The sequence below is a fragment of the Anomaloglossus baeobatrachus genome, chromosome 3 (assembly GCF_048569485.1).
Source record: "Anomaloglossus baeobatrachus isolate aAnoBae1 chromosome 3, aAnoBae1.hap1, whole genome shotgun sequence".
Lineage (NCBI taxonomy): Eukaryota > Metazoa > Chordata > Amphibia > Anura > Aromobatidae > Anomaloglossus > Anomaloglossus baeobatrachus.
In genome coordinates, this window is record NC_134355.1 from 323,760,294 (window position 1) to 323,786,460 (window position 26,167).

General features: G+C 47.8%; 1 protein-coding gene across 1 annotated transcript in view; it reads left to right on the plus strand.

Annotated features, from left to right (window-relative positions):
- REV3L (REV3 like, DNA directed polymerase zeta catalytic subunit) overlaps positions 1-26,167 on the plus strand; it is a 326,132-nt gene that overhangs the window by 135,119 nt on the left and 164,846 nt on the right. Inside the window, exons 2-4 of the mRNA XM_075340044.1 lie at positions 450-642; positions 11,107-11,181; positions 15,896-16,056. Of these exons, the coding sequence (XP_075196159.1) occupies positions 450-642; positions 11,107-11,181; positions 15,896-16,056 (429 nt within the window). The remainder of the gene's footprint in view (positions 1-449; positions 643-11,106; positions 11,182-15,895; positions 16,057-26,167) is intronic.

Sequence of the window (26,167 nt, forward strand, 5' to 3'; positions counted from 1 at the left end):
ATATATATATATATATATATATATATATATATATATATATATATATATATATATATATATATATATATATATATATATATATATATATATATATATATATATATATATATATATATGTTGTTAGTAGACTTTTTTTGGATGGATAAAATATACAAACACACATTAAAATATAAAAGAACTAAGATCATGGGTTTGTGGCTCTTTCTCCTGCTCTTCTTGGGACCAAAACTATTTCAGCAAGGGGTATAACAGAAAAAAAATCATGAAGGTGATGGATTGTCTGTGGAATCCAGTCGGAGTGCGTGAGACTATAATATCCAGTATGCTTGGCCAATATTTGGTATAATTAGTATTCGCATATGATCTGATATTTCTTGTGGTTTTCAGGTTTACAATGCATTTGTGCAGGTCATATAATTAAAAGGATTTATTAATATTATATTTTTTAGGTCAGAAGACGTGTCTGCATCTTCATGGTATTTTTCCCTATCTGTATGTGCCATATGATGGCTTTGGTCAGAAGGATCCAGATCGCTATCTCAGGCAGGTGGCATTCAGCATTGACCGGGCACTTAATGTGGCCTTAGGCAATCCGTCCGCCAACACTCAGCATGTATTCAAGATCACCCTGGTTTCTGGAGTGTGAGTATACTTGCATACACTAACCATATGTATACGCATGGTGCATTATTAATTAATTGCAATACTTTCTCTCTTGTTGCTCTGCCCTGTTGTATTACTATGTAGTGTATGCTGACAGCAGGGTCCATTTTATAGTACATGATATTCAAAAAATGTCTTCTTGTGTATTACCTGTGGTGTTTGCACTCTTCTTGTGTTGAGGAAAATACCTGATGCTGGGACAGTCTCAGCACATGGAAATATCAGTGACCTTTTTCTATTATAATGAAGAAATGCCCACAAAATGAAAGGAAAACTTGGTTTACGGTCAACTTAATCTTTGTATTATGGAATGCCATAGTAAGAAAATTTTCTGGATGTTAGCGGATTGTAAAATGAGCAAACAAGTGTGATGTGCTGATGATTTGTTGGTAACCTGTCTTCAGTTTATATATGATTTCTGTTAGTGTATAGAAACATTCTTTACATCCAGAGACTGAAAGCAATTATAGATCAGCTACAGTTCTACAGATATTGGTTAAAGATTTACACACAAATACACTTAAGTCATCAATTAAAAAATAACATTTTATTCAAATACTTTAAAATATTGTAAATTTAGTTAAAGTGTATCTTGGCGCAAAAGAGTAAAACCATACATGAACACATGAAGCACTGACATAAATATTAACAGCTATGGGCAATTGGGCCCTTCTGCTATGAATCTCCTGATGAACCCGAAGTTATTTCAGAAGGAGGAAATGCGCCGAGAAAGGGGAGTTGATTAAGGCTAGGTTCACATTTCCGTTGTTTATTATCAGTCACAATCCGCCGCTCTGATAAACAACGCAATCCGTTTGGCCGATTCCGTTGTTTCCCATAGACTTGTATGAGCGGCGGATTGTGACTAATGCCCTTGTGTTGCATCCGCCGCCCGACTGATCAGTCGTGGAACGACTGACCGTCAGACCGCAGGAACGCAGCTTGTAACGTTTTTTGGGCAGCGGAATCCTTTTGATTTCGCTGCTCATGCGCTCTCTCGGAGGCCGAACGATCAGCTGATTGCCCGGCAGCCGCCTTCTTTGAGCGATCAGCTGATCTTGTGGCCGCTGGCTTTTGAGGGTAATCAGCTGATCGCTCTCAAAAGCTGGCGGCCGGGAGATCAGCTGATCGCTCTCAAAAGCCGGCGGCCGGCTTATGAGAGTGATCAGCTGATCGTTCACAATAGCCGTCCGATCAGCTGATCGTTCACAGAAGCCGGCCACTGGGAGATCAGCTGATCGCTCTCAAAAGCCGGAATCCGCTTTCTTGGGACAATGAATTTCAATTCTTGTCATCCGTTGTGCAACGCATCAGTCACAAGCGTGAAGCAACGCATGTGACTGATTCAAAACAACGGAAATGTGAACCTCTCCTAACTCTGCAGCATTATTATGCCTGCACTGTCAGTGGACAAACTAAGTATAAAGCAGTTTTTTTTTTAGTTATTTAATCTAAGATTATTCGTTCAGTTCAGTGCAGGGGGCAAGGGACATGTTTTAAGTCAGTCCTTGAGTGGGGGCGCCACATCTATTTTTAGAGTGCCAACCTCCACGGTCACGTATTGTCATTATTTAGGGTACAACTAGTGACCCCTACACCTCTCCCAGACCTTCGACCCCAATTATTGCAAACATTTTTTTGGTCCTACCTTCCTGATGTGCCCCACTTTTTTTCAGTAATAGTCACTTTTCTTAGCACTAAGACTCACCTTAACTAACTTAGTATATTTTAGAGCAGACACAGTTCCCTTAGCATACGAACTAGCTTTTAATAGTGCCCCATTGATAGGTGTCAACTTTCAACAGTGCCCCAATAACAAAAGCCATCTTTTCCCCTCACCCATGACAGCACCACGTGAATATAAGGGTGCTGTCATGGGTTCTGGAAAAACCGGCTACCGGTAAGTAACCGTTGTGTTTTTCCCCTCACCCATGACAGCACCCTTATATTCACGTGGTGCTGTCATGGGTTCTGGAAAAACCGGCTACCGGTAAGTAACCGTTGTGTTTTCAACCCTGCTCCGATAACAATCTAGTTTTCAACAGTACCAAACTTACAGGTGCCAGTTTCAAATGCACCCCAATATCTAATCAGCTTTCAATAGTACCCAACTTTGGTACCAATTTCTGAAATGCCCTAATATCGAGCCAGCTTTCAACAATACCCCACTTACAAGTGTCATTTTTCAACCGTGCCCAAAAAATGAGTCATTTTTTAACAGTGCCCCAATAACATGAGTCCCCTTTTAGCAATACCCCAATAACAGGAGCTGGCTTTCACCAGTGAACTGATAACAGGATCCAGCCTTCAGCAGTTTCCTAATAAAAAGGAGCCAACTTTCAAAAGTGCCTAATAACAGTCTGCTTGAAACACACAACATGTAGCCATGCTTCAATAGTTTAAGGCCTCATGCGCACATCGCTTTATTTTTCGCGTTTTAAACTATAGTGTGTGAATGACAAACTACATGTTTTTGCTTCCCCAGTAAAGTCTGAGAAATCTGAATTTCCATGTGCACGTTGAAGTTTTTTTTGGCTGCTTTTTATTTGTCAAGTATTTGTCAAAATCTTTGACAAACTAAAGCAACATGTCACTTCTTTTTACATTTTTGTCTTTCTCTCTATTTCTCTATCTCACGCTCACTATCTCACTCTCACTATCTCACTCTCGCGCTCGGTCTCGCGCTCGGTCTCGCGCTCGGTCTCGCGCTCTGTCTCGCGCTCTGTCTCGCGCTCTGTCTCGCGCTCTGTCTCGCGCTCTGTCTCGCGCTCTGTCTCGCGCTCTGTCTCGCGCTCTGTCTCGCGCTCTGTCTCGCGCTCTGTCTCGCGCTCTGTCTCGCGCTCTGTCTCGCGCTCTGTCTCGCGCTCTGTCTCGCGCTCTGTCTCGCGCTCTGTCTCGCGCTCTGTCTCGCGCTCTGTCTCGCGCTCTGTCTCGCGCTCTGTCTCGCGCTCTGTCTCGCGCTCTGTCTCGCGCTCTGTCTCGCGCTCTGTCTCGCGCTCTGTCTCGCGCTCTGTCTCGCGCTCTGTCTCGCGCTCTGTCTCGCGCTCTGTCTCGCGCTCTGTCTCGCGCTCTGTCTCGCGCTCTGTCTCGCGCTCTGTCTCGCGCTCTGTCTCGCGCTCTGTCTCGCGCTCTGTCTCGCGCTCTGTCTCGCGCTCTGTCTCGCGCTCTGTCTCGCGCTCTGTCTCGCGCTCTGTCTCGCGCTCTGTCTCGCGCTCTGTCTCGCGCTCTGTCTCGCGCTCTGTCTCGCGCTCTGTCTCGCGCTCTGTCTCGCGCTCTGTCTCGCGCTCTGTCTCGCGCTCTGTCTCGCGCTCTGTCTCGCGCTCTGTCTCGCGCTCTGTCTCGCGCTCTGTCTCGCGCTCTGTCTCGCGCTCTGTCTCGCGCTCTGTCTCGCGCTCTGTCTCGCGCTCTGTCTCGCGCTCTGTCTCGCGCTCTGTCTCGCGCTCTGTCTCGCGCTCTGTCTCGCGCTCTGTCTCGCGCTCTGTCTCGCGCTCTGTCTCGCGCTCTGTCTCGCGCTCTGTCTCGCGCTCTGTCTCGCGCTCTGTCTCGCGCTCTGTCTCGCGCTCTGTCTCGCGCTCTGTCTCGCGCTCTGTCTCGCGCTCTGTCTCGCGCTCTGTCTCGCGCTCTGTCTCGCGCTCTGTCTCGCGCTCTGTCTCGCGCTCTGTCTCGCGCTCTGTCTCGCGCTCTGTCTCGCGCTCTGTCTCGCGCTCTGTCTCGCGCTCTGTCTCGCGCTCTGTCTCGCGCTCTGTCTCGCGCTCTGTCTCGCGCTCTGTCTCGCGCTCTGTCTCGCGCTCTGTCTCGCGCTCTGTCTCGCGCTCTGTCTCGCGCTCTGTCTCGCGCTCTGTCTCGCGCTCTGTCTCGCGCTCTGTCTCGCGCTCTGTCTCGCGCTCTGTCTCGCGCTCTGTCTCGCGCTCTGTCTCGCGCTCTGTCTCGCGCTCTGTCTCGCGCTCTGTCTCGCGCTCTGTCTCGCGCTCTGTCTCGCGCTCTGTCTCGCGCTCTGTCTCGCGCTCTGTCTCGCGCTCTGTCTCGCGCTCTGTCTCGCGCTCTGTCTCGCGCTCTGTCTCGCGCTCTGTCTCGCGCTCTGTCTCGCGCTCTGTCTCGCGCTCTGTCTCGCGCTCTGTCTCGCGCTCTGTCTCGCGCTCTGTCTCGCGCTCTGTCTCGCGCTCTGTCTCGCGCTCTGTCTCGCGCTCTGTCTCGCGCTCTGTCTCGCGCTCTGTCTCGCGCTCTGTCTCGCGCTCTGTCTCGCGCTCTGTCTCGCGCTCTGTCTCGCGCTCTGTCTCGCGCTCTGTCTCGCGCTCTGTCTCGCGCTCTGTCTCGCGCTCTGTCTCGCGCTCTGTCTCGCGCTCTGTCTCGCGCTCTGTCTCGCGCTCTGTCTCGCGCTCTGTCTCGCGCTCTGTCTCGCGCTCTGTCTCGCGCTCTGTCTCGCGCTCTGTCTCGCGCTCTGTCTCGCGCTCTGTCTCGCGCTCTGTCTCGCGCTCTGTCTCGCGCTCTGTCTCGCGCTCTGTCTCGCGCTCTGTCTCTCTCTCACGATCAGTGACGAGTGACAGCACCACTGATCGTGTGGCTCACCTCCGTCACTCAGGTGATCTGGATGTGGAGGACTTCAGCTGTGGCAGTGGCTAACCTGAGTGACATCACAGCTGATAGCGAGATTCACTTCAGTTACTGCATGGAGCTCACAGCTGGCAGTCATGTTCTACGGTGCTTGCTGTGACCGTCAGATGTAGCAGTGCTGGAAGCGTTGTGGGACCTCGTGTGGATTACATCAGACCTGGAGGGGTATTTGGAGGGTTAATTAAGTGCTTTTTTGTCTTTTATTTAAAATAAAGGATTTTTTGGGTGTTTTGTGTTTATTTACCTTCACTTATAGATTAGTGATGGGGTTGTTTCAGATGCCTGTAATCACTAAGCTAGGGCTTAGTAGCTGTGGGTTGTTATTAACATCTTATTACCCTGATTGCCACCACACCAGAGCAATGGAAGAGCCGGGCCAAGTGCTTGAATTGGCAAATCTCATGGATGCGCCACTTCTGGGTTGGCTGGGGGCTGCTATTGTTAGGCTGGAAAGGGCCAAAAAAGATGCCCCATTCCCACCCTAATTTCAGCCCCCAGTTGTCTGGTGTAACTTGGCTAATTCTAGAAAAATAGGGAGGACCCCATGTCTTTTTTTTTTTTTTTTTTTTTTTGTTTTGTTTAATAAATCAAATAATTTAAAGCTTGGGGTGCCCTCTATTTTTCATAACTAGACAAGGTACAGCAGACAGCTTAGGGTTGCAGCCTACAGCTGCTGCTGTTCCTGTGCTGGATATTAAAAAAGGGGGGACCCCACATAATTTTTTTACCCCCTTTCCCCCAAAAAACAAATTAAACCGCTGGCCAAGCTAGCTATCTTTCTATCGAGCTATTCTGTTCTTTCTTTCAATCTATTCTATATGTTCTTTCTACATATCTATCTATTTTTTTTTTCTCTTTGTCAAACGCAGTGTTTACAGCTGTCTAAGTCTGCCAGAGGGTGTAGTTTTGTTGTCAATCCAAAAACGCAGCGTGGGCATATACCCTAAACATTCTGCTGCTTAGTGCACAGAAGCTCTGCTGGAGTCATTACCTTTACACGATAAGGAACCATTTGATGCACACTTTCAGAATATGTGTGTAATAAATTATATATGTGTGTGTGTGATTATAGATGGATATATAGAATTTTATAAATGCACACGCACACACACACGCCACTCTGACATCCCCTTTAAGCCAGTGAAAGTAGTGTTCTCTTAGCTATTCTAGTACTAAATTTTCTGTTGTCCAAAAAATATACTGAACAAAAATTTAACCACAACACTTTTGTTTTTGCTCCCATTTCTTGTGAGCTGAACTCTAAGATCTAAGACCCTTTTCTATGTACACAAAAGGCCTTTTTCTCTCAAATATTGTTCACCAATTTGTCTAAATCTGTGTTATAATGAGCACTTCTCCTTTTGTGAAGATAACCCATCCACCTCACAGGTGTGGTATATCAAGATGCTGATTAGACTGCATGATTATTGCACAGGTGTCCCTTAGGTTGACCACATTAAAAGGCCACTCTAAAATATGCAGTTTTACACTATTGGTGGTATCTTTGGAGGTGAACAAACAAGTCAGTATCTGATGTGATCACCATTAACCTTACGCAGTGCAACACATCTTCTCATAGAGTAGATCAGTAGTGATGAGCAAGCACTACCATTCTCAAGAGCTCGGTGCTCATTAATAGCAGTTGGATGCTCGGATGGGCGCGACTTGAGTACCAGAGTATAATGGACGTCCATGGGGAAATGCTCAATTTCCCCATTGACTTCCATTATACTCTGGTACTCAAGTCGAAGCCATCCAAGCATCCAACTGCTCCTAATGAGTCCGGGGCACCCAAGCATGGTAGTGCTTGCTCATCACAATTGTTCAGGTTGATTGTGGCCTGTGGTATGTTGGTCCACTCTTCAATGGCTGCGTGAAGTTGCTGGATATTGGCAGGAACTTGAACACGCTGTTGTATACACCAATCAGAGCATCCCAAACATGCTCGATAGGTGACTGTTCTGGTGGGTATGCTGGCTATGCAAGAACTGGGAGGTTTTCAGCTTGCAGGAATTGTGTACAGCTCCTTGCAACATGGGGCCACTCGATTCACAACGTTGATATCTGCAAACCGCTCAACCGCGTAATACCATACACACAGTCTGCCACCTGTTCTATACAGTGAAAACCATGCTTCAGCCGTGAAGAAAACACCTTTCCAACGTGCCAGACGCCATAGAATGTGAACATTTATCCAGTCAAGTCTGTTATGACAAGTAACTGCAGTCAGGTGGAGACCCTAATGAGGATGAAGAGTATGTAGCTGAGCTTCCCTTAAGGTCCAGTCACACTAAGCAACTTACCAGCGATCCCAACAACGATAGGGATCGCTGGTAAGTTGCTAGGAGGTTGCTGGTGAGCTGTCACACTGCGACGCTCCAGCGATCCCACCAGCAACCTGACCTGGCAGGGATCGCTGGAGCGTGGCTACACGAGTTGCTGGTGAGCTCACCAGCAACCAGTGACCAGCCCCCAGTCTCCTAGTTACAGCACACATCAGGTTAATTAACCCGATGTGTGCTGCAGCTAAATGTGCACAGAGCAGGGAGCAGCGCACACTGAGCGCTGGCTCCTTGCTCTCCTAGTTACAGCACACATCAGGTTAATTGCCTGATGTGTGCTGCAGCTAAATGTGCACAGAGCAGGGAGCAGCGCACAATGCTTAGTGCTGGCTCCTTGCTCTCCTAGTTACAGCACACATCGGGTTAATTACCTGATGTGTGCAGCTAGCTACATGTGCACAGAGCAGGAGCCGGCACTGGCAGTGAGAGCGGGGGAGGCTGGTATCAAAGGTAAATATCGGGTAACCAAGGACAGGGCTTCTTGGTTACCCGATGTTTACATTGGTTACCAGCCTCCGCAGAAGCTGGCTCACTGCTCACTGCACATTAGTTGTTGCTGTCTCGCTGTCACACACAGCGATCTGTGCTTCACAGCAGGACAGCAACAACTAAAAAATGGCCCAGGACATTCAGCAACAACCAACGACCTCACAGCAGGGGCCAGGTTGTTGCTGGATGTCACACACAGCAACATCGCTAGCAACGTCACAAAAGTTGTTCGTTACCAGCGATGTTGCTAGCGATGTTGCTTAGTGTGACGGGGCCTTTAGACGTTTTCTGATGGTTTGTTCAGCAATACTTTGATTATGCAATCCAATTGATTCAGCAGCTGTCCAGGGGGCTGGTGTCAGATGATCTTGGAGGTAGAGACGCTGGATGTTGAGGTCTTTGCTGTGGGCTGGTGTGGTATCACATGGTCTGTGGTTGTGAGGCTAGTTTGATGTACTGCCAAATTTTCTGAAACTCCTTTAGAAACAGGTTATGGGTAGAGAATTGAAAATTCAATTCACTTGCAACAGCTGTGGTGGTCATTCCTGCACTCTGCATGCCAATTACACGCTCCCTCTAAACTTGCGACATCTGTGGCATTGTGCTGTGATAAAACTGCACATTTTAGAGAGGCCTTTTATTAACCTAACGCACACCTGTGCAGTAAGCATGCTGTGTTATCAGTATCTTGATATCCCACACCTGTGAGGTGGATGGATTATCTCCGCAAAGGAGAAATGCTCACTAACACAGATTTAGACAAATTTGTGAACAATTCTTGAGTGAAAAAGGCCTCTTGGGTACATAGAAAAAGTCTTAGACTATGTTCAGTTTTCCGTTGTTCTAGGATCAGTCACAATCCGCTGCTCTGATAAACAACGCAATCCTTTTGGCGGATTCTATTATTTGCCATAGACTTGTATGACCAGCGGATTGTGACTGATGACCCTGCGTTGCATTCGCCATGCGGCGCATCAGTCTTCTACTGACTGACCGTCGGGCGGGAGTTACGCAGCATGCAGCGTTTTTATTGTTGCAGCAAAAAAAAGCACCCCGCAGGATTCTGTTGGAATCCATCAGGAGGCATAATGGAAGTCTATGGTGCAGGATTCCGTTATCCTGCGTCACGCGACAGGTTCCAGTGCAGGAATCCGTCACGTTTTACTGATACTGAGCATGCCCCCCCCAACCCTTTCCCGCAAGCATGTTTTAAACTGAAATAATCGCCCGGCGGCCGGTTTTACAAAGCGATCATTTGATCTCCCAGCGGCCAGCTTTTGAGAGCGATCAGCTGAAAAGCCGAGCGATCAGCTGATCGCTCTGAAAAGCCGGCTGTCGGGAGATCAGCTGAGCGTTCTGAAAAGGCAGCCGGCTTTTCAGAGCGATCGGCTGATCTCCCGGCAGCCGGCTTTTCAGAGCGATCGGCTGATCTCCCGGCAGCCGGCTTTTCAGAGCGATCGGCTGATCTCCCGGCAGCCGGCTTTTCAGAGCGATCGGCTGATCTCCCGGCAGCCGGCTTTTCAGAGCGATCGGCTGATCTCCCGGCAGCCGGCTTTTCAGAGCGATCAGCTGATCGTTCTCTCTGGTTTGTTTGTTTCTTTCTTTCTTTATACCAAAGGAATCCACTTTCTCATGACAAACAATTCCATTTCTTACCACCTGTTGTACAACGCATCAATCACAAGCATCAAGCAATGCAGGTGACTGATGCAAAACAACGGAAATGTGACCATAGCCTTAGATGTTAGTGTTAAGCTCAAGAAAAATGGGAGCACAAACAACAGTGTTGCATTTATATTTCTGTTCAGTGTACACACACACACACACACACACACACACACGTTTGGTATCACTACAATCATACTGACCTAAAGAATCATACTGCTAAGTCATGGTGAAGAAGTAAATCAAAGTGCAAAAATAATACAAGAGCCTGGATCATGAAGGGATCAAGATGATGTAAATTATTATTTTTTTCATTCTCGATCTGCATCTAAAGGGATAGAATTGAATGTAATCACACACTGTTTTCCTATAGACAACAAGCATTACCAACACTTCAAAAATCTATATCTGTGTATTTTTAATTCGCTTTACCCAAATGGGCTCTGTAGTTTTTTATTATGCTGCATTTAGGCATCTGAGTGTCATGGTCCAGGTTATTAACCACAGACTACGGGCGAATCTCCTGACCTGCACTTGATAACCTTATATAAACATTTGAGGCTGTTGTTTACAGGTTGGGGTAGCCACTGCTAGTTTGTGCATCCTGATGAATATGGCATTAATCAGAGTCTTAAGGGTGCTTTACACGCTGCGACATCGCTAGCGTTAGCACCTGCCCCGTCGGTGCGATATGAGGTGATTGCTGCCATAGCGAACATTACCGCTACGGCAGTGTCATACACATGTACCTACTGTGCGACGTCGCTGGAGACACCGAACAATCCTTCCTTCAAGGGGGAGGTGCGTTCGGCGTCACAGCAACGTCACTAAGCGGCCGCCCAATAGCAGAGAAGGGGGCGGAGATGAGCGAGGCGAACATCCCGCCCACCTCCGTCCTTCCTCACTGTGGGCGGCCGCAGGTACAAGGTTGTTCCTCGTTCCTGCGGTGTCGCATATAGCGATGCCGCAGGAACGACAAACAACCTTGCTACTGAATAGGCAACGATTTTTGGTAAGTGAACGACGTCTCACATACCAACGATTTTTGCCTCTTTTGCGATCGTTTAAGGGCGCTCATACGTGTTACTCGCTGCGATGGCGCTAACGGCGCCGGATGTGCGTCACAAACACTGTGACCCCAATGATATATCGTTAGCGATGTTGCAGCGTGTAAATGGCCCTTTACAGTAGCATAATGTGATAATTTTGTGCTTGTGTAATTTGGAATTATTGTACATTTGATTACAGAGGATTGCGTTTGTATAATTTTAGATATACAAGTTATAGTACCTTCCTAACAGCGCTCACATTGTTTTGTTTTTTTTTCTTCCTAAAGCCCCTTTTATGGATACCATGAAAAAGAAAGGCAATTCATGAAAATCTATCTGTACAATCCATCTATGGTGAAAAGGTAAGCGTTAATATCTGACTGACACATTTGCCTATGCTTAAGACTTTAAGGAGATATGGTTTCAATAGATCATGTAAAATTTTGATTCATCTGATAATGCCTTTTTATAATTCAGTGCCACGTGTCTGCCTGTAGATCATGAACATCCTATGTTAACTATCGGCCTTGTCCATTGTGCACATGGATTTCTCAAGAATCTCTGAATCTTTTGATGATTTTATGTACTGTTGATTGTGGGATATTCAAAGTCTTTGCAATATTACATTGAGGAAGATTTTTCTGAAATTATTCCACAATTTTTGGCTGTAGTTGTTCAGATTGGTGAGCCTCTGACCATCTTTGCTTATGAGAGACTCTGCCTCTCTATTTTTTTTTTTTTTTTTTAATACAGTCATGTGATAAAAATTGATGCTCCAACTGTTTTTCATCATTCCCACTTACTTTTCTAGCCTTTTGTTAACCCTGTCCCCAACTTTTTTGAGATGTGTTGTTGCCATCAATTTCTAAATTGGTTAATTTTTTTTAAATGGAATGGAAAAATGACTAACGTTAAACGTCTGATCTGTTCTATGTTCTGTTGTGAATAAAATATGGCTTCTAGAGATATCAAAATCATTGCATTCATGTTTTCTTTGTCTTACACAGCATCCCAACTTTTTTAGAACTGGGGTTGTGTGTATTTGTATGTGTATAGAGCTAGATATTTTGGATCTTTTTAAAGTAACACACACAATTGTCCATGAATGGCAAAATGTGCTAATAATACATACTTGGCAACTCTCCCAGGACTTCCGGGAAATGGATGAGATCTGCTAGACTCCTGGAGGATATGTTTTATTTAGGTGGTGAAGGCATGGCTGGGAAAAGGGGACATGGCTACATGGAAAGTGCACTTTGCATGCCATATTTTATTTTTTTTTCCCAGCAAAAGAAAAAAAGGAACCCAAACAAGTGGTCATGAATGGTCTAGTGCAATTCTTCCGACCTGATTCTTTGTGGTGGGAAAGCTACAGTAGTTTTGTTTTACATGAATTCACTGTACACAGCTCTAACATTTTTACAAATGGATTTTTATTTAGGACAAAAAGCCTATCATTTTTTTTCTCTCTAATGAATTCAGTAATGATTTTTTTTTCTTAGTTTGCATAAGATGCCACAAATATGGTTTTAGGAGCATTTCATATCACAAAGAACTCGAATTGGGAGTATTATCATGAAGTTTTTCAGCTGTTGTAGTTGTTACTGCTTGGTTCCTCTAGATGCAGTTTATCACTCACACTATGCAGTTTGTACAATTGAATACCTAGACCATGGGTCTCAAACTCGGCTGGGTGTATGGGCCGCACAGAGGAAAAAAATAATTTGGGGGGCCGCATTCTTTGCAGGACAAAGTGACATTTTCATTGGTACTATATATAATAATTTTATTTATTTCTTTACACACCTTTTGGATCACTGATTTTGAACATTTTCACTTGTTTATTATAGCAAACGTGCACATTCTTTGTTTAAATATAAAAAAATCTTTTTTTTTTTTTTTCTGTTACATTTTATTCCTTTCTTGTAACTAATAGTCTTACAATTATCACTATATAGAAATTTTGACCAACATCTTTTAGTAATGTTCCCCATCTTGTTGTAACGTGCCCATCCTTGTCCCCTTGTAGTATTGTGCCCCATCCTAGTCCCATCCCACAGTAATGTGCTCATACTTGTCCGCATCCTAAAGTAATGTTCCCCATCCTTGTCCCCATCATGTAGTTATGTGCCTCATCCTTGTCCCCATGTTATAGTAATGTGCCCATCCTTATCCCCATCCTATAGTAATGTCCCCAGCCTTGTCCCCATCTTATCGTAATGTGCCCATCCTATACTAATGTGTTCATCCTTGTCCCCATCCTATAGTAATGTCCCCAATCTCTAGTAATGTGTGCATCCTTGTCCCCCATCTTATAGTAATGTTCCCCATCCTTGTCCCCTTGTAGCAATGTCCCCATCCTATAGTACTGTCCCATCCTATAGTAATGTCCCCATTCTATAGTAATGTGCCCATCCTATATTAATGTGCCAACCTTGTCCCCATCCTATAGTAATGTTCCCAGCATTATCCCTGTCCTATAGTAATGTACACAGCCTTATCCCTATCCTATAGTAATGTTTCCCATCTTTGTCCCCTTGTAGTAATGTCCCTATCCTGTAGTACTCTGCCCATCCTTGTCCCCCATCTTATAGTAATGTTCCCCATCCTTGTCCCCTTGTAGCAGTGTCCCCATCCTATAGTACTGTCCCATCCTATAGTAATGTCCCCATTCTATAGTAATGTGCCCATCCCATAGTAATGTGCTCACCTTGTCCCCATCCTATAGTAATGTCCCCAGCCTTATCCCCATCCCATAGTAATGTGCGCACTTTGTCCCTATCCTGTAGTAATTAGTGATGTGTCGATCGCAAACGATCCGACACAAAGATCCGACTCCCTGCAGTGACCGTCAGGAGCCGGATCACCAAAGTGAGCCACTAAAATCTCTAAATGGCTCTTTTCGCCACTGAAACCCTGCCCACTCCAGTCTAAACCCCGCCCACTCCAATCTAATTGGCCCCTTGTAAGTGGGTGGGCTTTAGCCACGGGTGGGCGTAATTTCAGCGGCGTCACTATAATCTTAAATATGTGTTCACCTGGGGTGAACACACATTTAATAAGGAGCCGAGAACGATCCGAATGAGCCGACTTTTTGGTGAGTGGAGCCATGGGAACCGGATCACCAAAAAGAGCCGGACTGCCCATCACTAGTAGTAATGGGGGGAAACAGTGACTATAACTTACCGATCACTCCCCTCACCTTTCACAGACGCTGGAGTGAAGCTGAGGGGAGCGGTTTCAGGCCCCAGATCCACAGTGATTTCACAGATCAGTCACAAGGTCGGTCTCTCCAATCAGAGCTGGGGGCGGGTGAAACAGAGGTCACCCAGCTCCAGCCAATGATCAGTTCTACAGCTGCACTGACCATGGCTGGATTTCAATGTTTTAGCCATTTTCAATGGTTGAAACATTACAGTGGCTGTGATTGGCTGAGCGGCGTTCGTCAACCAATCACAGCCTCCGTAGGTCCTGGAGGAGACACCACCCCTCCTGAGGTCAGGCAGAGGTCCCCTCCTCCCCGAATCTAAGGTACTGTATTTGCAAAGCGATCACAGCCACCAGGGCTGCGATTTCGCCATTACGTACTAGGTAGGTCATGGTTCCTTAAGTACCAGGAAGCCATGACATACCCAGTACGTCATAGGTCGCTAAGGGGTTAATGTGCCGTGCTATACATACACACATACACACACACACACAATTAAAAAAAAAAAAAAAAAAAACAACTTCTCACCTGTCCCGCGTTCCCTCAGCTGCCTCATCTCTGCTTCTTTCGGTCCCCAGGCCCGTGCCCCTGTTCACTATCTGGGCAGGTGCAGGGGCCGCAGCCACTGTCAGTGATTTATGGCAGATGATTGTGTTGCCGGCGCGGGAGCGCAGCGCCAGCAAAACATTCATCTGACATAAAGCGCAGACAGTGGCTGCGGCTCCTGCACCGGCCACGATAGTGAACAGGGGCACGGGCCTGGGGACCGCACGAAGCAGCCTGAGGGGCCGCATGCGGGCCGCGTGTTTGAGACCCCTGACCTAGACCTTTTTGGCTGAGCAAGCCATGAACTCCACATATTTTAAAATGTAATTCCGTGAGAGCCAAACTCACCAGGGTGAGTGGCGGTGATGGAGTGGCTCAGAAGGTGCCAGGAGGCAGGGTATGTGATGCTGCGGACATGCAGGGGGAGTGTCGCTGCTCAAGAGGGTCGGCGATATTGCTGTGGGCTCATGGGGTGTCACGGCAGCGGGCCCGCATTAACCGGCGGGCTTCTTTGAATCTTCCACAGTTGACAATATTGACTTCAAGAAAATGGCGGCAGAGTCCTATCTGCGCATGCGCCGCCTCTGCAGCCATTTTCTTGAAGTCTATCTCGTCAACTGCGGGAGATTCAAAGCAGCCCGCTGGTTACTACGGGCCTGCAGCCGTGACACTTCAAGAGCCCGCAGTATCGCCGACCCTGCGCCACCACTGCTGCCTCGGTAAGCCATATGTGGTTTGTAAGAAGCACCCCCATTTTTTCCCCCAGTTTTGGGGGAAGAAAGTGCGTCTTACAAACTGAAAGATATCTGCAAGCCAGATGCGGCCATCCAAAGAGCCACATCTGGTTCGCGAGCCATAGCTTCCCAACTCCTGACCTAGAGGAAGAAAGCAAAACAATAAATATATACATTCTATGTCCTGTTGTGTATAAATATGTGACTCAGATTTTGTATTATACCATGCCTGATGAACAGATCTGAGTAGTCTCGAAAGCTTGCAATTATTACCATCTTTTCAGTTAGCCATTAAAAGGTGTCAACCATTGAGTACTCTCAGTTCTTTTAAACAATTTTTTATATACATTCAGTCTCTTATTTGAGGATGTGCAAACTTTTGTCATTCAAAATGTTTCCAGTTTGTGCATACAGTTACTATTATTTAGTCATAAAGCTCCTATACGGGCCAAACAATTTTCAGCTGTGTTTTTTTTTTTTTTTTTTTTAATTAATATTTTTATTTGGCATGTGCTATTCATACATTAAAACGATCAAATATATCAAGGTTACTTACAAAAGTATCTTTTTTTTTTCTTTCTTTCTCAGAGTGAGTGAATTGCTACAAGGTGGCGCTGTGATGAATAAGTGCTATCAGCCCCACGAGGCCCATGTCCCCTATCTTCTGCAGCTTTTTATTGACTACAACTTGTATGGGATGAACCTGATCAATCTTGCTGCTGTAAAGTTCCGAAGGGCGCGGAGAAAAGGTACGTTGTATTTAGAGACTTATTCTCCAGAAGGCAATCTCTCTGGGAGACCTGATATTATAATGGTGACTGTAAAAGAGGGAATCCCTAATACTTATTAAGAGTGCAAGCCTGTACTCCTATATAGACTAAGGCGTACTTTGCACACTACGATATCGCAGGTGCGATGTCGGTGGGGTCAAATCGAAAGTGACGCACATCCTGCATCGCTGACGACATCGGAGTATGTGAATCGTTTTTACTACGATTAACGAGCGCAAAAGTGTTGAAATCGTATGATCGGTGTAGCGTCGGTCATTTCCATAATTTCGGAAAAACCGATGTTACGATGTTGTTCCTCGTTCCTGTGGCAGTACACATCGCTGTGTGTGATGCCGCAGGAGCGAGGAACATCGCCTTACCTGGCTGCATCGTCCCGGCTGCAATGAGGAAGGAAGGAGTTGGGCGGGATGTTTACGTCCCACTCATCTCCGCCCCCCTGCTTCTATTGGCCACCTGCCGTGTGACGTTGCTGTGACGCCGCACGACCCGCCCCCTTAGCAAGGAGGCAGTTCGCCGGCCAGAGCGACGTCGCAGGGAAGTAAGTGCATGGGAAGCTGCCGTAGCGATAATTTTCGCTACGGCAGCCATCACAAGATATCGCAGCTGCGACAGGGGCGGGGACTATCGCGCTCGACATCGCTACCATCGGCTAGCGATGTCGCAGCGTGCAAAGTACCCCTAAGGGTATATTTGCACAGAGTTTGTAAGTGAATATTTTTGTACCTAAAACAAAAACTGTCTTTGAGGCTATTTTGTATTTATTTCTTTGCAGTTTAGTTAAGAAAACATTTTGTAGCAAACACACCCCTCAAATAAAAGAAAAATTAAATGAATCAATAAGGGATCTCTCTCTGTCCTCTCTCTGGCTCAACGCTGCTGTTGTGTCTGAGTTACTATGGCCTTTGGAAGTCTAATAGTTAAAGCACCACTCCTAAGGTGTCATGGTCGTCTCTTATTTGGGATTCTACATTTAAACATAGTTTAATTTCCATCATTACATCAGGAGTTAATATCAGTTTCTGTTGTCCTGCAGTTCCTTGCCGCAGCTGCTTTGTATCCACGCCCCTTCGGTTTTAAGTAGAGGTGTCTTCCCAGCAATCCTTGCTGAAGATACAAAGCCATTTGTTCTCTGGCCGCATTGGTGAAAGGACTGTGGCTTGTTCCTGCATTTGGACTTTATCCTTTGTTGTTTTCCCCGGTTTGTCTTTCCATTCCCTGTGTGTATTAGTGCAGCAGTGGAGCTAGCATCTTCCACCAGTCACCGCACTAGCCAGGGCCACTACAGGGTCTTTCTTAGGGTCTCAAGCTCCCGTAGGGCAACAGTTGAGGAGACTGTATAGGGCCTGGCTAGGAGTGTAGGGTCAGCTACAGGTAAGAATAGAAGGTGTCCATCTACCCCTCTCACTATAGCTAGTGCCGACCGTTGTTATTTTGTCCTTGATGCCCCCCCACCTACCTGTTGTACTGTTGTTTTGTATTTTTGTTATGTGTCAAGACATCGGTTGGTCTGAACGCGTCCGCCACATGTTAAGTGTGACATACGTTTTTTTTATTTCATTGTCCGAGTGATTTCACGAATATCTGTTCCCTGCCCCTAGTAAAATACTTTCCAGCTACGGTCTTCTGCTCTTCCCAGTGCCACTCTAGTCCCATTACGCTGTTTTGTGACGGCAGTTCCTGACTGGACAGAGGTAACAGCCATAAGCTCTCAATGCAAGACTTTAAGAACCTTGTTCTGCGTCCAATAGACTTACATTGAGAAATGACTTCTGGTCCACACAGCACACCTGGAGCAATCTAGCTAGTAACTAGTAGAAATCTATTGGAGCTATGGTGAAAACAGAAGAAGATGGTATCTGGTATGTACCGTATTTTTCGCTTTATAAGACTCACTTTTCCTCCCAAAAATTTGGGAGGAAAATGGGGGGTGCGTCTTATAATCCGAATATAGCGGTACCTGGGGGTCCTGTCTGTACGGCAATCGGTCGGCCGGGTGCCTGTGGCTGCGTGCAAGCGGCCGGGTACCTGTGCTTGCGTGCGGTGGCAGCGGGTACCCGGGTGCTGTGTGCGGGCTGCAGCCGGGTGCTGTGTGCGGGCGGCAGCCGGGTGCGGTGTGCGGGCGGCAGCCGGGTGCGGTGTGCGGGCGGCAGCCGGGTGCTGTGTGCGGGCGGCAGCCGGGTGCTGTGTGCGGGCGGCAGCCGGGTGCTGTGTGCGGGCGGCAGCCGGGTGCTGTGTGCGGGCGGCAGCCGGGTGCTGTGTGCGGGCGGCAGCCGGGAGCTGTGTGCCGGCGGCAGCCGGGAGCTGTGTACCCTGCCGCTTGCACGCAGGGTGGGCGGGCAGCCTGCTGGCTGCCACTCTGTGCGTGCGGGGCGGTCGGCTGTGCGGCAAGTTACCCAGTTTGTCCGCGGTCCCACTTTCAAATGATGGCGCCGAGAGCGTGCGCAGATGGAGCTCTTGGATGAGAGCTCCATCTGCGCATGCGCCGCTCCGGGCACCATTACTTGAATCGGGACCGCTGACACACTGGGAAAACACCGCATCGGTTTGCTCCACCACTGAGCCGTCACCGCCGCTGCCACCAATGAGCCGTCACCGCCGCTGCCACCAATGAGCCGTCACCGCCGCTGCCACGACTGAGCCGTCACCGCCGCTGCCACGACTGAGCCGTCACCGCCGCTGCCACGTCTGAGCCGTCACAGCCGCTGCCACGACTGAGCCGCCACCGCCGCCACGACTGAGCCGCCACCGCCGCCGCCACGACTGAGCCGCCACCGCCGCCACGACTGAGCCGCCACCGCCGCTGCCACGACTGAGCCGTCACCGCCGCTGCCACGACTGAGCCGTCACCGCCGCTGCCACGACTGAGCCGTCACCGCCGCTGCCACGACTGAGCCGTCACCGCCGCTGCCACGACTGAGCCGTCACCGCCGCTGCCACGACTGAGCCGTCACCGCCGCTGCCACGACTGAGCCGTCACCGCCGCTGCCACGACTGAGCCGTCACCGCCGCTGCCACGACTGAGCCGTCACCGCCGCTGCCACGACTGAGCCGTCACCGCCGCTGCCACGACTGAGCCGTCACCGCCGCTGCCACGACTGAGCCGTCACCGCCGCTGCCACGACTGAGCCGTCACCGCCGCTGCCACGACTGAGCCGTCACCGCCGCTGCCACGACTGAGCCGTCACCGCCGCTGCCACGACTGAGCCGTCACCGCCGCTGCCACGACTGAGCCGTCACCGCCGCTGCCACGACTGAGCCGTCACCGCCGCTGCCACGACTGAGCCGTCACCGCCGCTGCCACGACTGAGCCGTCACCGCCGCTGCCACGACTGAGCCGTCACCGCCGCTGCCACGACTGAGCCGTCACCGCACCTGCCACGACTGAGACGCCACCGCACCTGCCACGACTGAGACGCCACCGCACCTGCCACGACTGAGACGCCACCGCACCTGCCACGACTGAGACGCCACCGCACCTGCCACGACTGAGACGCCACCGCACCTGCCACCACGGACGCCACCGCACCTGCCACCACAGACCTCTCGGCCCCTGCCAACATGGACGCCACCGCGCCTGCCACCACGGACGCCACCGCGCCTGCCACCACGGACGCCACGGCACCTGCCACCACTGACCCGCGCCTGCCAGCACAACCTGTGCCTCCTGTGACCCGCTTCACCACCACTGATGGACCCCATTTTTCTTACCTTTTTTTTTTTTATGTCTAAATTTGGGGTGCGTCTTATAAATCGACAAATACGGTATTTAAAAAGGATCAGGGAACATGCATTAGTTACACCAATATGGTGCTGACATTAAAAAACAAAACACTAGTGGTGCTTTAAAGGGAATCTGGCACCAGATGCTTGCTACCTAATTTAAGATGTAGAGGCAGAGACCCTGATTCCAGCAATGTATCACTTACTTTCTGTTCTTCTTGGTATAGATTTTATTTAATTTTATTAAATTATTTTTTATCAGGAAATTATCTCTAGAGTTCTACTTGACTAGCAGCCAGATAGTCCAACACTGCCCACTACTCTGGCAGTATTCTGCCTGTGCACATTTTACACAGAAAGCTGCCAATCGGTGGTGTGGGTAGGGTAATACAGAGCTCATCAATCAGAGAACTGGTAGAGTGCAGCAGATAAAACCATTGTTAAAAAAATCTGTTCTGCAGCACTCAGTGATGCATTGCTGGAATCAGGATCTTTGCCCCTACATCATGCTATTCTCAGATGGGGTAACGGAAACCTGGTAACAGGGTTCCCTTGAACTCTTGACACCTCTGCCTATTAAGCAGATTTATATGCAGAATCTAAAGTTGCCTTCTTTTAAAGCTTGTGACAGGTAGATATAATACACTAAGTGATTTTATGGAGTATTGCTGTAATCGTGTTGACCCACAGAATAGAGTACACATATCAGTTATACTGCACAGTGAAAGCATAATAAAAATAAAAATTGCTCCAAGAATTGCTGTTTTTGGAGGGGGGGTTTTGTTTACTTTGCCTCCAAAGAAATGTAATAAAAAGTGATCTAAAAAAATCTGTAAATACCAGGGTGGTATTACTGTAATCTACATCTTCTGCAAAGATCAATCCCTCACATAGCGGTGTCAAACAAAAAATAAATGTATGAATCTTTGAACACTGAAAGAAAGTGTATTTAATGGAAAAAAAGAAATTAAAACCTAAAAATAATACTGAACCACAGAATAAGAATGAGACACTACTTATGTTTAGTGATGGGCGGACTCCTACCATAAAAGTCCGGGTCAGCACTGTTTCAAAGGTGCCGGACCCGGTCCCGGGATTCCGAGTGTTTGAGCCAGATGCGGCACTCGAGAGATTTTAAAAAAATAAAAATAACGGAAAAGTAAAGAAAATACCGAGGCTCCGGCCCAGCTGTACACTAGTCCTGCGGCCTCTCCTTCGCTTCCTGGGCCGCTCATTAGCCCACTGACTGACTTGGCATCTGTGACTGGTTGCATTCAGATGCGCCCCCAGCCTATGTGACAACGTCTGACTGCAACCAATCACAGGCGCAGTCTGCTGGTCAGTATCGTGGTATAAAAATAAATAAAATATTTGGTGTAGGGTCCCCCCCCGTATTATGATATCCAGCACAGACTACACAGCTGAGCGCTTAGCTTGCCTATCAAAATAAGAGGAACCACATGCTGCTTTTTTTCTTTTATATTTTAATTATTTAAATAATTAAAAAAAACGGTCTCCCCCAATTTTGATACTTAGCCAAGATAAAACCCTACAGCTGAGGGCTGGTATTCCCAGACTGGGGAGGTACATGCTTATTGGACCAACCCCCCCAGCCTAAAAATAGCAGCCTGCACCTGCCCAGGATTGTTGCATCCATTAGATGTAACAAGCCCGGCGTTTTACCCTTCTCTTCCCAGTTGCCTTGGTGCGTTTGCAATCTGGGTAATAGTAGGGGTTAATAACAGCCCATAGCTGCCACTAAGCCCTAGATTAGTAATGGGAGTCATCTGAGACACCCCCATTACTAATCTGTAAGTTAAAATAAATAAACACAGAAAAACCCTTTATTTGAAATAAAATGCTAAAAAAACCCTCTTTCACTACTTTATTAACCCCCAAAAAACCCCTGCAGATCCAACGTAATCCACACAAGGTACCACGACTATTCAGCTCTGCTACATCTGTGTCACAGCGCGCGATCATGGAATATGTCCACAAGCTGTAACTGCAGGCAGAGACTGAACTGCGATCAGTGGGGATGTCACTCAGGTTAGTTGCAACCATAGCAGAAGCAGGACTGTGGGAACCTTTCTGCTGTTACCGCGGCTAACCTCAGTGACGTTACCACTGATCACAGCTCAATCTCTTCTGGGAGCTCACAGTGGGCAGACTTGTTCCATGATAGCGTGCTGTAACTCAGATCTAGCACAGCTGAATCATCGTGGGACCTCGTGTGGATTACATGTGACCTGTAGGGGTGTTTTGGGGGTTAATAAAGTGGGGAAAGAGGGTGCTTTTGTTGTATTTTTATTCCAAATAGAGAATTTTTTCGGTCTTTGTGTTTTTTTTACTTAAGGCCGCTTTACACGCTGTGATCTCTCTATCGTGCGTACCCGACCCCATTGTTTGTGCGTCATGGGCAAATCGCTGCCCGTGGCGCACAAAATCGCGCCGACCCGTCAAACTACTTACCTGCCTAGCGACGTCGCTGTGACCGGCGAACCGCCTCCTTTCTAAGGGGGCGGTTCGTTCGGCGTCACAGCAACGTCACTAAGTGGCCACCCAATCAAAGCGGAGGGGCGAAGATGAGCGGGACGAACATCCCGCCCACCTCCTTCCTTCCTCATTGCGGGCGGCCGCGATGTGTGCTACACATAAACATCGTACCTGCAGCAGCAACGATAATTGGGAATAGGGGGGCATGTCACCGATTAGCGATTTTGCGACGATTCAAAATCGCTCATAGGTGTCACACGCAACGACATCGCTAACGCTGCCGGATGTGCGTCACAAATTCCGTGACCCCAACGACATCGCTTTAGCAATGTCGTAGCGTGTAAAGCGGCCTTTACGCTTACAGATTAGTGATGCAGGGGTCTCATAGACCCTCCCAGGCTGCTATTTTTGGGCTCAGGTCCGGCCTAATAACCATAGGCCTCCCCAGTTTGAGAATACCAGCCCCCAGCTGTCGGGTCAGGCTTTATCTTGGCTGGGTATAAGTGTTATTTAATAACGGAAAAAAAAAAAAAAAAAGCCGCATAATGTTGATCTTATTTTAATACACAGCCAAGGTGAGTGTACGGCTGAAGGTTGTAGCCTGTAGCCGTTGGCTTTATCTGTGCTGAGTATCATAATGGGAGGGACCCTACACCAACTTATTTATTTTTACTGTACGAAATATCGTGTTTTTCCAATAAGACACTGTCTTATACTTTTTTTGCCCCCCAAAAGCCGACACCCCACTTCCCAGGAGACTCGTACTTACCAGACCCTGACGTCTACATGGCTCCCAGGTCCTCCCTGTAATCTCCGGTGGGTGCTGCACACCGTCCTCCCCTGCTTTCTGGCTGACATACTCAGACACAACAGATCACACACACACACACACACTCACATATCACTCACTCTCTCACTCACATATCACTCACTCACATATCACTCACACACACATCACTCACTCACACACATATCAATCACTCACACACGTATCACACACACATATCACTCACTCACACACATCACTCACTCTCACACACATCACTCACTCTCACACACATCACTCACTCTCACACACATCACTCACTCTCACACACATCACTCACTCTCACACACATCACTCACTCTCACACACATCACTCACTCTCACACACATCACTCACTCTCACACACATCACTCACTCACACACACATCACTCACTCACACACACATCACTCACACACACATCACTCACACACACATCACTCACTCACACACACATCACTCACACACACATCACTCACTCACACATCACTCACTCACACACACATCACTCACTCACACACACATCACTCACTCACACACATATCACTCACTCACACACATATCACTCACTGACACACACACACACGTATCACTCACTCACACACGTATCACTCACTGACACACGTATCACTCACTGACACACGTATCACTCACTGACACACGTATCATTCACTGACACACGTATCACTCACTCACACGTATCACTCACACGTATCACTCACACACACACGTATCACTCACTGACACACGTATCACTCACTGACACACGTATCACTCACTGACACACGTATCACTCACTCACACACATCACTCACACATCACTCACACACACATCACTCACACACACACATATCACTCACACACATCACTCACACACACACACACACACACATATCACTCACACACACACACACACGTATCACTCACTCACACACGTATCACTCACTCACACACGTATCACTCACTCACACACGTATCACTCACTGACACACGTATCACTCACACGTATCACTCACACACACACGTATCACTCACACACACACGTATCACTCACTCACACACGTATCACTCACTGACACACGTATCACTCACTCACACACATCACTCACACACATCACTCACACATACATCACTCACTCACACACGTATCACTCACTCACACGTATCACTCACACGTATCACTCACACACACACACACGTATCACTCACTGACACACGTATCACTCACTGACACACGTATCACTCACTGACACACGTATCACTCACACGTATCACTCACACACACACGTATCACTCACACACACACGTATCACTCACACACACACGTATCACTCACTCACACACGTATCACTCACTGACACACGTATCACTCACTCACACACATCACTCACACACATCACTCACACACATCACTCACACATACATCACTCACTCACACACGTATCACTCACTCACACGTATCACTCACACGTATCACTCACACACACACACACGTATCACTCACTGACACACGTATCACTCACTGACACACGTATCACTCACTCACACACATCACTCACACACATCACTCACACACACATCACTCACACACATCACTCACACACATCACTCACACACATCACTCACACACACATCACTCACACACACATCACTCACTCACACACACACACATCACTCACACACACATCACTCACACACACATCACTCACACACACATCACTCACACACACATCACTCACACACACATCACTCACTCACACACGTATCACTCACTCACACACGTATCACTCACACACACACGTATCACTCACACACACACACATCACTCACTCACACACACATCACTCACTCACACATCACTCACTCACACACACATCACTCACTCGCACACACATCACTCACTCACACATCACTCACTCACACACATATCACTCACTCACACACATATCACTCACACACACATCACTCACACACACATCACTCACACACACATCACTCACACACACATCACTCACTCACACACGTATCACTCACTCACACGTATCACTCACTCACACGTATCACTCACTCACACACGTATCACTCACTCACACACGTATCACTCACTCACACACGTATCACTCACTCACACACGTATCACTCACTCACACACGTATCACTCACTCACACACGTATCACTCACACACGTATCACTCACTCACACACGTATCACTCACTCACACACGTATCACTCACTCACACACGTATCACTCACTGACACACGTATCACTCACTGACACACGTATCACTCACTGACACACGTATCACTCACTGACACACGTATCACTCACTGACACACGTATCACTCACTGACACACGTATCACTCACTGACACACGTATCACTCACTGACACACACATCACTCACTCACACACATCACTCACTCACACACATCACTCACTCACACACATCACTCACTCACACACATATCACTCACACACATATCACTCACACACACATCACTCACACACACATCACTCACTCACACACGTATCACTCACTCACACGTATCACTCACTCACACGTATCACTCACTCACACGTATCACTCACTCACACGTATCACTCACTCACACACGTATCACTCACTCACACACGTATCACTCACTCACACACGTATCACTCACTCACACACGTATCACTCACACACGTATCACTCACTGACACACGTATCACTCACTGACACACGTATCACTCACTGACACACGTATCACTCACTGACACACGTATCACTCACTGACACACGTATCACTCACTGACACACGTATCACTCACTGACACACGTATCACTCACTGACACACACATCACTCACTCACACACATCACTCACTCACACACATCACTCACTCACACACATCACTCACTCACACACGTATCACTCACTCACACACGTATCACTCACTCACACACGTATCACTCACTCACACACGTATCACTCACTCACACACGTATCACTCACTCACACACGTATCACTCACTCACACACGTATCACTCACACACGTATCACTC